The sequence below is a fragment of the Colossoma macropomum genome, unplaced genomic scaffold (genome assembly GCF_904425465.1).
Source record: "Colossoma macropomum unplaced genomic scaffold, Colossoma_macropomum, whole genome shotgun sequence".
NCBI classification, from domain to species: domain Eukaryota; kingdom Metazoa; phylum Chordata; class Actinopteri; order Characiformes; family Serrasalmidae; genus Colossoma; species Colossoma macropomum.
Window position 1 is genome coordinate 1001088 of NW_023494903.1, and position 13410 is coordinate 1014497.

At 39.2% G+C, this 13410-nt stretch overlaps 2 protein-coding genes across 5 annotated transcripts in view; both read left to right on the forward strand.

Annotated features, from left to right (window-relative positions):
- Positions 1-172, forward strand: part of pih1d1 (PIH1 domain containing 1) — a 36022-nt gene extending 35850 nt beyond the window's left edge. For all 4 annotated transcript variants that reach the window (XM_036560764.1, XM_036560765.1, XM_036560762.1 and 1 more), the window contains exon 11: positions 82-172. In XM_036560764.1, coding sequence (XP_036416657.1) covers positions 82-117 — 36 coding nt within the window. In that variant the 3' untranslated portion in view covers positions 118-172. The remainder of the gene's footprint in view (positions 1-81) is intronic.
- Positions 173-2854: 2682 nt separating this feature from the next.
- The window catches only part of tnnt1 (troponin T type 1 (skeletal, slow)), a 36877-nt gene continuing 26321 nt past the window's right edge, over positions 2855-13410 (forward strand). The window contains exons 1-5 of the mRNA XM_036560766.1: positions 2855-2978; positions 7903-7951; positions 8115-8128; positions 10080-10124; positions 10513-10536. Of these exons, the coding sequence (XP_036416659.1) occupies positions 7926-7951; positions 8115-8128; positions 10080-10124; positions 10513-10536 (109 nt within the window). The 5' untranslated portion in view covers positions 2855-2978; positions 7903-7925. The remainder of the gene's footprint in view (positions 2979-7902; positions 7952-8114; positions 8129-10079; positions 10125-10512; positions 10537-13410) is intronic.

Genomic DNA, 13410 nt, shown 5'->3' on the forward strand with positions numbered 1-13410 from the left:
CTGTTATCTATTACTGCTTTTATATGGAAGACTAAGTGAAGAATAAGCACTCACACTGTCCTCCCCTTTGCTCTCTTACAGGTCCTTACGGTGACCATGCCAGTGCTATCTCCCTAAAATTACTGAAATGATATTTATTTTCAATAAAACATTTATTTTTTTTGTACCAAGACCATGTGGTATGTGATTGTTTTCCAATCAGATTAGTCATTCATAGAAAACAAAAACGAAAGGGGTGGTGAACACAAAAAGTAACCAGAACATTAAAGTGACTGTGGGTTTAAAAAGATAGTCACAGATGCAATGTGTTTCCTGGTTACTGGTAGGATGATTCATGGCCCATTGTTTATCATTAACCATGTAAAGCCCCCTGGACATCCTGCATGAACTCCTCTGTCTCTCTGGGAATTTCCTGGGAAAAATTAATTAATTACTCAAGGCAGCTGTGCTTGGCTGCACTGGTTAAATATTAGCATCACAGTATCAATGCTTGTTTGAAATTTAGAGAGAATACAGCTCACTGTATAAACATTTTTCCCACAAACACAGAGGCATATTTTCCACTGTGTTTCATCACCTCTTCTTTTAACAACACTTGTAAGTAACTTGTAAGCGTTTGGGAACTGAGGTGACCAATTGCTGTAGTATTGAAAGTGAACTGTTTTCCATTCTTGTTTGATACAGGATTTCAGCTACTCAACAGTTCAGGGTCTCTTTTGTTATATTTTTCATTTCATAATGCACCAAATGTTTTCAGTGGTGACAGGTCTGGACTGCAGGCAGGCCAGTTTAGCACCTGGACTCTTTGAATACGGAGCAATATTTCTGTAATACATGCAGAACGTGGTTTGGCATTGTCTTGCTGAAATAATCAAGGCCTTCCCTGAGAAAGACGTCATCTGGATGGCAGCATATGTTGCCAAAACAGGTATATATCCTTCAGCATAAATGGTGCCTTCACAGATGTGCCAGTCACCCATGCCATATGCACTAATGCACCCCTATACCATCATGAATACTAACTTTTGACTGTGCACTGATAACAAGCTGAGTGGTTTGAGAGGCCCAGAGAAGGTGGCAGCGTTTCTGGATTATATATGCCTTCTTCTTTGCATTTTAGAGTTTTAACTTGCATTTGTGGATGCAGCGATGAACTGTTCTCACAGATGGTGGTTTTCAGAAGTGTTTCTGAGCCCATGCAGTGATTTCCACTACAGAATCATATCTGTTTTTAATGCAGTGCTGCCTGAGGGCCCAAAGATCACGGCCAGCAAATATTGGTTTTTGACCTTGTCCCTTACATACAGAGATTTCTCCAGATTCTCTTTTAATATTCTTATCTTTTAATGTTATTCTGTACTGTAGATGATGAAAAGCAAATGTTCTTTGCTATTTTATGTTGAGAAACATTATTCTTGAATTGTTGCACTATTTGGTCATGCAGTCTTTCACCGAGTGGTGAACCCCTCCTCATCTTTACTTCTGAAAGGCTCAGCCTCTCTGGGATGCTCTTTTTATACCCAGTCATGTTACTCTCCTGTCGCCAGTCAACCACCACACGTGTTGTTGGCATCAAATTAAAAATGGGCATATATTTTTCAAAAAACAATACCATTTCTCACTTTCAACAATTGATATGTTGTCTTTGTACTATTTTCAATTAAATATAGGGTTTAAATGATTTGTACATCATTGCATTTTGTTTTTATTTACATTTTGCACAGCGTCCCAGCTTTTTTTTTGGAAATTGAGTTGTGCATACAAATCCACACATTCTCCAGCAAACTCAGATGTTCTCCAGCAAACCAGCAATCATAAATGTTCGACACCAACAAACTCAAATGTTCCCCAATAAACTATCACAAACCCAAACATTCTCCAACAAATACAAACAAACCCAAACCTGTTCTAGAATATTCTTCCCCATTCATCCTGTCTTAAATGTTCATACTACCAGGCCTCATTCACCAGCCATTCTTAAGCAGAAAATTTTTGTCTTAAAACCCACTTACACAGTTTTCATGAAAATTCTGACATTCACCACTGTTTTCTAATTGGGATTTGCTCTTAGTTAAGATCAGAATCTATGCACACTCATGAGCACAAAGGTGTGAACAGTTCTATGGTTTAAGAACACGTCATGAATCCTCTAATGTAATCTTTTTCTCAGAACCTTTCTCAAGAACAAATTTAAGAATAAACTTAGGAAGATATTGATAAATGAGGCCCAATGTTCTTAAATGTTCTTTTACTGCATTTACAGTCGTCCTCATTCGTTCTTAATGTTCTCCCCCATTATCACTGTTCTGAAATGTCCCCGCTTTAACACTTTTGTACAATGTGTTACACCCGTTTACTTGTTCACCACTCCTGGTTCTGGAGTCCCGTCTGCCCTGCACAGTTGAGTGTTTTCCTGCTCTAAATCACCCACTTCAGCTCAGGAAGGGCTTGTTCATTAACTGCTTAGTTGGATAAGCTGTGCTGGGAGTGCAGTGCAAGGGGTACTACAGGACCAGTGATATAGAATGTTCTACTCCCATTTACTGTTCCAAAATGTTCTCACCCATAGACACCGTTCTTGAATGTGTTCCGCAGTAGAACAGTTGGTTTTATTTGACTTTATAGTGAAAACTTAAAGTATGGATTCTGAGAAGGGTTTGCTGTTAAATCCCTGCTCTATTTTTGTCCTCCTCGCTTCCCTTTGTTGTTTCCCTCTCTTTTTTTATCCCTCCGTTTGTTGGGTGAGGTCAGCGCTTCTGTCTCTCTTAATCCCCAGTGGTGGTCGTCTTTCTGTCCCAGCGTTCGTTGTTAATCCGCCCGTGGCCGTGTGCCGTAGCTGCCACCAGCCACTCTGTATAAAAAGCTCCCTATTGTTCCCCACCACAGTCTCTGGGACCCCTACTCCAGCGAGTGTGTGTGGCTGTGTGTGTGTGTGTGTGTTTATCACTCTCGACCAAACTTCTCTTCTTTTGGCTAAGGTAAACAAACTTCTTCTCTGGCTGCGTCCTGAGTTATGTGTTTGTAGTTGACCACTGATCTTTTACTGTCTAACTCGCTGAAATACTCACTGATTAAACATTATTGTGGGACATAACAGTGAACTCACCGACTTTAGGAAGTCTCTAATCTGACATTCCTGCATGAATGTCTACAGGTTATCTTTCTTCACTACTCCAGCATGTGTGAATTACCATCTTTATTTCCTGTGCCGGCTGCTTTAGTGCCGTGATACATTTTAAATGTTTGTGTAGCACCATTAAGAAAATAGTTTACAGAGTATTTTGCAGACCGATTAGAAATTATGAACAATTTGCAAAGTAAACAAGGAATGTAAGAGGGAAAGGAGAGTAAAAAGAAAGGTAAAGTAAAAAAGGCTGAAATAAGATAAAGATAAAAGAGTAAAATACCAAATACAGAAAAGAAAAAGAATACATTTCGTAAAATAGAAAACTACAGATGAGAAGAAGACAAAATTTAGTAAAATGTGAAGTACAAGAGTGAAAGACAATAAAATTGAGTAAAATACAGAACGGAAAGGCAATAAAAATGTAGTGTAACATAAAAATGGAATAGAAAAAGTAAAATTCAACAAAATACAAAGTACAGAAGACATTTCATAAAATAGAAAATACAGATGAAAAAATGAGTGAAATGTAAAAGAGATAAAGAAAATAAAATTGAATAAAGTATAAAAATACAGAATAGAAAGGCAATATAAAATTTGTGAAATACAAAACACAACAGAAAAAGACTTAAAATTTAGTAAAATGCAGAGGACAAAATTTTGTACAATTCAAAATACAGAAGAGAAGAAGACAAAATTTAGTAAATTTCAAAATACAGAAGAGAAAAAGACAAAGGTTAACAAAGCCCAGAAGTGACTTTTGTGTCTGGCATCAGCTCAGTTGCAATGGTTTTGTGTTCTGTTGCTGTTGTGTCTCCTAACTGACCTATTAATAAAATCCACTCTCACGGTCATAATAACTCGCTGTGACACGCGTGATCTCCCCGTGTGCCCTTGACTAAAATTAACCCCTGTAGAAATCCCACAACTAATGCGCCCCCCAGTTACCCCACAGTAACTTTACACCCTCATTTTCTGTCGCTTACCCCACTGTATCATCCCCTAATGACCAGCCCAATGCTTCCCCCTGACCATTCACTGCCCATCCCTTCACGCTTGTGTGTATTTACAGTGCATTACAATGAACAGTGGACTCTACCATTTATGGGAGGCACACATGTTGTATATTAGCGTTTGTTAAAATGGCCGTTGTGGCCTGCAAGCACCTCCTTCCAGGTCCATCTCTGAAATCAAACTCTGGTGCCATTCCGATGCACCTCAGGGGGGAATTCCTATGAAAACCACAATGTGCGGCTGAGACAGTTTCAGTTGCTTGCATCAGAACTGTATTTTAAATGAAGCAAATAGAGCAATTAAATGAATGTGAACAGGGATTTATAAAGTACATGCACGAAGTACAAAAAGAGTTAAAAAAAGTGAAAGCTAAAGTGAGCTCATGAGTTGTGAGGTGTTTTCAACTGAGAACGAAAGCAAAAGGCTGCTTCTCTACCATATTTCTGTTTCTGGCTGGGAATGTAGTCTTTCCATGATGCCGAACCACACTCTCCCAATCTCTTCTGAAAACTAATAAAATTACCTTACAACAGCCAATCCACAAGTTTCTTCTGGAGGGACCATACTCTTGGTGAAATTATGCAGCCAAAAGATGAGGCTGTGAAAATCATTAGTGGCAGTAATTAATAGCTAAACTGTTGGTGGAAGACAGTGGAAAACTGGAGGGGAGGTTGTTGGACTAAGGGTGATGAAAGCTACGTTCTTTATCAGCTCCACATGGCAAACACATGAGTGCTATAAATTGTTTCAGATGTCAACGGCGTAGCGAATGGCACTCAGGCCGCAGAAATAACTCTGACATGATATTCATGCGGTTCTTCAGGAAGGAAAATCTACAGAATGAGGCTCAAACGTTTCCCCTCTTTTAGATGTTCAGAACAGGAAACAGTTAACCTCTTCATATAGGCCTGTGAGTGTCCGGACAAGCAATAAAGGCAACAATAGCGCCTCGGTTCCAGGGAACAAAGGGAGGCGAGGATGTCCCTGGTGCAAAAATAAAGTAAGGCCAAGGAAACAAATGGAAGAAGAGAAAGTGACAGTCATTGTATCTCATTCTGCTCCCACTGTCTTCACATTCCCACCTGTTCTCACCCCATCGCTCTTGCCCTGAAGCAGCCGCAATGATATCAGCGCTTTGGCACAACGGGGCTCTGTACAGCTGGTGCTGCTGCATATCGTGGCTGACCTCCAGCTGGCTATGTCTGGCCATGGCTACCAACTGTCCAGACATTTCTCCATTTCTTTCCTGCCATCATGCATTCACAGGGATGCCAATGCCATCCACAGGGCTTTTTACTGCCAATCAAGGCCCTTTCTGACACTTTAGCTCCACCCACTGATATACTAATGACATCTTCGTTTAAAATGTGTAAATAAATTCATGAAGGAAATTTCTCAAGCAGCCTAAAACGCCAGTATTGTGGTGTGTTCAAAAGGATATTCCCCTGTTTCATTCAAAATGCTGACAAAGTGACAAAGTTCCATGTGCCATGTCACCAGCCATGTGAAATCAGCAGACCAAGCTGGCAATATTGTGTACCAGTTCCACTGATTTTCCAAAATATCTGCATAATTCTCTGGTTAAGAACTTACCAAGTCCAAGTTCTTCACAGTGGCAGTGGTGGGAACCAAGTGTCTCAAGAGTTTAATGCCTCCCCTGCTGAAAAAAACAGCAACGCTGGTCTATTGTGGTGTATGCAGGTCTGGTGCTAGCTTAGCTGGTCATCCCAGCATGATCATGCGGGTTAACCAGCATACCAGCGTCAAAACCCAACATATGCTGGTTTTGATGGTGATCAGCTTATCAACATCTATTGCTGCTTACCAGCATACCAGCATCCAAAACACAACATATCGCTGTTGTCGGAACAAAAGCTTGTATCTCCAAAATGGTAACTTTACAGGAGAAGGAAAAAATACTTCACTTTTAATGTGTCAGTTTAACCAGACTTTTTCCAAGTAGTTTTGAGCTGTTTCTTTTGGTCCATTCATTGTGAAATTTACACACAATTTAAAGAGCAAAAGGTATTTTCAAATTATGTCCAAAACTAAAAAATGACAAAAATGGAGATATGAGGTTTTGTTCAGACAGCAGCTATATATATATATATATATATATATATATACATATATATATATATGTTGATTTTTGCTGATGGCCAGGTTTTTTGCTGGTTTTTCTAGCAGAAAGTTATCACATGAAATGGATACAAATACACCTGAGATATTGTTTTATAGTAGTTTTGAGAAAATGTTTTGGCCTAAAATGTCATGTTTTTACCCAATTCATGGTGGAGAAGTACATGTATAATATCATGAGACAAAATAGCGCCCAAAGAAAACTTTTTTTTTTTAGCTTTAGTGCTATTTTACCACCACCAGCATTGCATATTAAAACATGGAAGACACGTTTAGGTTCACTGGTGGTTTTGGATAGAAAATAAAATGGCTATATTTTGTGTTGTAGACATTGTGACCCTTGGTTCCTATCACCACCACTGTAAAGACATCAGAGTTGGCAGATATCTCCACAATGAACCATTTCGAGCGAAACATGACTTTGTTTAAATCTCAACCTCTCAATTATGCTGAAATTTTGGGAAATCGCTGGAATTCCTGTTTGAAGGTGGTGTAACATCTGGGGGGGGGGTTTCTTACCCAAAAGGTCTAACGTTACATTTTTCCTTTAGAAGAAAATAAAATAATGTTTACAGCCTCAAAACCAAACATCCCTCTCCACACACGCCCCCAACTTAATATTAATGAAAATAGAAATGAATAGATCACTGTTTTCCAGTGACACAACAATAGACTGCCAAAAATGTCCAGGGCAATAAATCCTAGAAATGCAGTGATCAAGATTTCAAATTTCAGAATTAATTAGACCATAGTCATTCAGTAAATGTTTTAAGATCAGATTTGGCCCCCATTTTTGGGGGCGAGGTGTCTTCTCCCTCCAAATTAAATCTAAAATCACACTTTCATTTCTACGTCATAATGTTTGTAAGTGATTGTGACAGTCTGCATCTAGTGAACAGGCAAATCCTGTCAGGAAACAGGCGTCAGTGAATAATTGTTTTTCAGCAAGCGATGTGATTCGTCCATATAAATCTTGTTTATGTGATGCATTTAGCTGTTTATGAAGGCCTTCCAAATGCAAACAAACTGGTGGTTGTGACTTTTCTGAGTGAAAGAGGACACGTGAATGCACTGATAAGATCTGTGGATGTTTGTTTTGCATATTCGTAAACTTGTGGCTCAAGCAGTTCAAGACTACATTCTCTGATCATAATCATAATCAAGTCATAATGTAAATTCATACAGCAATTAATTGATTTTAGTTTCATTTTAACTTTTGGTACGTTTTAGTCATTGTGTCACTTTTCTTTTTCTTTTTCTTTATTTTATTCTCAACTTTTGCTTCTTAACTAGTGCCAAGTTATTGTTTTACATCTTCTATTCCTTTATTTATTTCATTAACATTATTATATTGTTGCAAATTTGAATGTTTATTTAATTTTTACTATTAAATTTACTATTATGATTATTATTATTATGACTTCTTTAGAATTTCTTATGTTTTTACAGTACAATGTTTCTTTAATTCCTTGATTTCTGTATTGGCTTGGCTACACTGTAAATGAGGGTCTCTCTCATTGTACTCTGAGTTAAATGAAGGTTGATTGATTGATTGATTGATTGATGGATGGATTGATTGATTGACAGACAATAAACGATTCTGTGTTGTCCTCTCTTTCTTCTAGTAACTCCAGGGTCTGATTTAATCATGTCTGATGTAGAGGAAGAGTACGAGTGAGTAGTGTTTGGTTTCGTTTTGATTGTAATCAGACTTTTCTTTTTTTTACCTTGCTGTTAAATTCTCTGTAAATAAATAAGACTTTTTAACATTTGTACACTCCTCCACTCTTTTACCCTCCTAACTCTCTCCTCTTTTCTACTTCCTTTCCTCAATCAGGGAGCAGGCAGAGGGTGAGTACCAGACACATCAGGAGAGAGCTACAGTCTACAGATGGCAAACAGCTGAGTGACCTTTCTAAAGGACTCCAGGATGTTGTAGAGGAAAACGTTGCATGATTGAGCTGAGAACAATAGCTTTGGAATGGAATGACCAAAGAGTTCTCAAAGGAGACGGCAAAGTCACAGTGGGGAAACCTGTATTGTTTTCCTTTATCAAGATTCATTATGTAATATTCATTACATAAATGTCCAATCGTTGAAAATATAGACCTACTCATTGACTTTGATATATCCAACACATTTTCCCCTTTACCCCAAATATAGTCGATCATCCTAGACATGTCTGGTGTCTGAAGTTTGCTTCTTTAGTTTCGCTTTGGGGCTACAGCTAACAAGAAAGCTAACAAGAAAGCTAACAACTAGCAACAAGAGATGCAAGTTTATACCCCACCTTTAGCATAATTGAAACTGTGTGTCTAAGTCTTCTCACATTTGCCTCAGACTGTGTATCAAGTTGTTGATGTGACTTCATTTTTTATATTTTTGACCCAGTTTTCTATGCAATTTTAGTCCTGTCCAGTTCCAACCTGCTAATTAGGTCACACAGTGCTACTAACTAGCATGAGCTTCCTCAGAGACACATGAAGCTCCACCTCATCTTTTCAGATTGGCGCTAACTCCCCGTCATTGGAGCTCAACATGCTTAGAGGACAATGGTAACTGCTAATTCTGTTATGTCAGCTAATAAACACCAGCCACATTGGCCAGCATGATGCTAAGTAAGGCTGGGAGTCAATGCCAGAAAGAATCGGTTTCTTGATTCAAGGCATACAGGAATTGAGAATCAACTCCAACGCTTTGGACTTGATTAAACACAGAGGCGTTCAGGTTTGCCCAAACCAAAGTCCGCATGGGAAAGTCTGTCCACTCAGCGGCCATCTTTGTAACAGCCTCAGGCAGCTATATCCACTCATACAAGACCCGGCTCTTATATGTTTGAAATGACTGGTAAAATGTGACAAAACAGCGTAAGTAGTTTGTATTATTTGGTTCAAATAACTCACAAAACTAGTGCATATTAGCTTGTTTTGGTTGCTGCACATGCGCATAATGAGGGGAGCATTTCCCGCTAGCGGTTTAACCATCAAACCGATTGGCTCATTTTATTCAACGGCAAACTTTCTCATTCTTTTTCCAACAACTCTGCCCATACGCACAAAAAAATGGCGTAGAAATAAACATCAGTTACAACTTAGCCAGCCCCTGCTAGGCATTAGCTCTAGCTCTCAAGTTTCCTTGCTAATATCAATGCTTTATTTTTGCCAGATGTCCTGCTCTATATCTTGGTTTTTGGAGATGTAATTTTTGTGTGGACTCTTGAAATCAACTCTATTCAAATCAATAATGCTGAGTGATTGGGAGGGGGAGGGGGTGAGTGAAAATAACTGTGAGTGAGAACAGTTATTTTCTCGTGGACTCCCACTGACGGATGGCTGTGGCATCACGGGCAATCGAACGCTTATGTGGTTTCTGAGCCTGTATGGCAAACTGTTATCTATATAAATGGCCACAAGTACGGACACAATTCAGGCATTCAGATGACACGACGTGCATCTGTCCATGTTCGCAGGTAACGGTCATACAGTCAGAAACTACATAAACAAATCTAATATACATTACTAACCAGCTTGACACAGTTTGAGGCAAATGTGTGATGATCCAGGCATGCAGTTAGCACCATGCAAATTAGTGTACATAAACTTCCATTGCTTGTTAGCTACATTAGCCTCGTACCTCCAGTGCAAAACTAATGAAGCAAAATTCAGACACTAAACATGTCTTGGCTGATCAAACACATTTGTGGTACTCGGGGAGGGAGGGTGTTTCTTAGATTTTTACTGAACTGTGCAATATTTTTTATTTGGACTGTAAGCATTTTTCTGTCTGCTATCATCTCTGTCAGAGGCAGAAGAGGAACTAGAAGAGGCTACAGGGCAGGAGGATGGGGGTGAGAGAGTAAAGCATGCAGTGTTCAAGCTCTGGTCATTCTTCAAAAGCAGAACTAGCCAACATTTGTAGGTTTCTGATGTTACGTTCTTTGACAGAGCAGCATGTTCTTATCAATAACAGAAGTGTTCCTTCCGGACTGAGAATGACTGGTGTGTCCTTCCGGAACTTTTTATACTTGTGATGCATCCTGTTTACTTCCACGTCAGTGTATAAATAGATACCAATTCCATCATGTCAACATACTTTTCCTTTCAATCCCATTCAATGGTTCTTTCCATCATGTCAACATACTTTTCCTTTCAATCCCATTCAATGGTTCTTTCCATCATGTCAACATACTTTTCCTTTCAATTCCATTCAATGGTTCCTTCTGGCCCACATCACAGAGCAAGAGTACACGGAGTACCAAGGTACTTTTTCTTATTATTTTAAGGTGTTTTTTTTTTGTTAAAATGCTAGAACTAGCACACTGAATTCTGGGTCTCACTTTATTTGGATAGTCCACTCTTGTCCCCGTAGATTATCTACAGATCTTCTATAGGGTCGAAATTTCAGTGCATCCCTAATATATTCATTCAGCCGTTGTCATGTATTTGCATATTTGCAATGATATTAAAAACTTAAGAAAGGTTTTATCCACCCCATCCCTCGCAATGCATAATATATATTGCTGGTCAAAAGTTTGTGTATTCCTGCCAGAAGCTATTTTTTTATATAATCGAAAGTGTTTTACATTGTAAACATGCATTTTAAAGTGCAGAAGCGCATAATGCAATACACCAAGCAAAACAAAGGGTAAAATCAAAGAAATGTTCAAGCATTTTTAACTCTATAAAGCAAAATATGCCTTGATGTGACCACAATATGTGGCCAAAATACACTGGAATTTAACGTGATTTCAGAAGACGGCAGCTGATCATGCAAACAGGGTGTAGCTACTAAGTAACTGCTCGCTTGTGAGGCACACGGTTTGAAAGATACAGTGAAATAATGCAGCCGGCTAAGAAAATAGAGTTTTTGAAATGAAAACACAAACTGTGCACACATACACTATATTGCCAAAAGTATTCACTCACCCATCCAAATCATTGAATTCAGGTGTTCCAATCACTTCCATGGCCACAGGTGTATAAAACCAAGGGATTATGGTGTGGGGTTGTTTTTCAGGAGTTGGGCTCGGCCCCTTAGCTCCAGGGAAAGGAACTCTTAATGCTTCAGCAGACCAAGAGATTTGGACAATTTCATGCTCCCAATTTTGTGGGAACAGTTTGGGGATGGCCCCTTTCCTGTTCCAACATGACTGCGCACCAGTGCACAAAGCAAAGGTCCATAAAGACATGGATGAGCGAGTTTGGTGTGGAAGAACTTGACTGGCCTGCACAGAGTCCTGACCTCAACTGGACAGAGCGCCTTTGGGATGAATTAGAGCGGAGACTGCGAGCCAGGCCTTCTCGTCCAACATCAGTGTCTGACCTCACAAATGCACTTCTGGAAGAATGGTCAAACATTCTCATAAACACTCCTAAACCCTGTGGAAAGCTGTTATAGCTGCAAAGGGTGGGCCGACATCATATTAAACTCTATGGATTAAGAATGGGATGTCACTCAAGTTCATATGCGTGTGAAGCCAGACAAGCGAATACTTTTGGCAATATAGTGTATAACGGCTGTGTCACATTAGATTTTGTCCCAAGTCTTCTTACAAACTGTTGAATACAAATAGTTGGGCACCCCAAGTTACATGCTTTGTTGATTTTTTAAGTGAAAAATAAGACAACAGTTCCACTACAGAGGAAACACTACAGCACCTTTTAATGCACAATTACTGTTTATTAGCTGAATTTTATAAGTTGTAAAAAAATAAGACATTAAATATGGCCTGTGTAAAAGATATATATATGCGAATATATCCTGAGCACTAAACACATTAAAATGTGTTTTGAGTAGCGGATGTGTGAAGTTATTATCAACAAAGCAACAAACATGGGGATGTTCAAACTGTGCAAAAGACTGTACATAGAGTTCATAAAAACTCGTATACCAGTTACGTGCAGAACATGCGGGCAGAATATGTTCGGTTTGCGCCTGAAACTGGTGCAAAGGTTTAGTGCGTTAGGCCTTCATAACAGTTTGCAACATTAGACGCCCACTTATGTAGGTTAGTTGCGGGAAATCACCTAACATGCCTTTGCTGGCTTTTAACTGGAAAAGGAAATCCCTTTTCATTTTGGTTGGCCAGTGAACGTTTCAATGAAATTTGCAAGATTACTGTTTTCATTTGCAACTTAAAATTCACTCATATAAAAGCAGTATATTAACGACTATAGTTTAAAGCATATCTGATCCTAAAAACTGGTTTCAGACAGGTTTACTCAAACTTTTGATTACATTTCCAGCATATATACAGTCATATGCAAAAGTGTGAACACCCAAATCAAATTATATCATTGATTTTCTAAGTAAAAAATATGCTAGCACATCGTCTAGAGGGAACAACTACTTCTAGAGCACAATTTCTGTGTTGTTGAATTAAAGAAAAAAAATAAAACATACTAAATATTCAATAGCTTTTGTACATGTCGCATTCTTTTCAATTGTAACGTCCAGGCAGCCTGCTAGGCCCCTTCGGCCACTAGGAGGGGCCGGAGAGCCGAGACTGAGTAATTAGGGATGTGCGGCAGCAGCTGTGGGCACCCTACTTAAGGGGTGCTCACATGCTGCTCGGTGCCCAGTCTGGGTTTCATGCTGCCACAATCATGGTGCTCTAGCTCAGCTGGTAAGCCCAGTAGCTGTCTGGAGTTTTGAGTCTTTGCATTTTTGTAGTTGTCCTCCAGAGTAAAAAAACTCTTGATTGTGTCTCGCTCTCTGAATTTAGGGCGAGACAAGGGTGAGACGAAAGAAGGGAATTTGAGCCATCATTTTAAGTCTTTTGTTAGCACTGCTATTATCCCCCATGGCACGCTGCGTAGCATGTTAGTCTGGTAATGTGGTGATTGATTCCCATAGTGCTCCCGACTTCTAACATAAGGCTCGTGAGTCCAATCCTCACTCAGGAGAACTCCGGGGCTCGTTATAAATAAATAGTAATTGTGCATTAAATTGTGTAGAAATGTGTTCTCTGCAGAGGATGGGTTAACCTTTTTTTCACCTAGAAAACCAAAAAAAATTTATTGATTTAATTTGATCAGCAGTGCCCAAACTTTTGCATCAACCTAGGACTAGCAGCTCTCCATTCAGTTTGGATGTGATATGTGATTGTAAATGTAGTCTCAAAAAACTACACC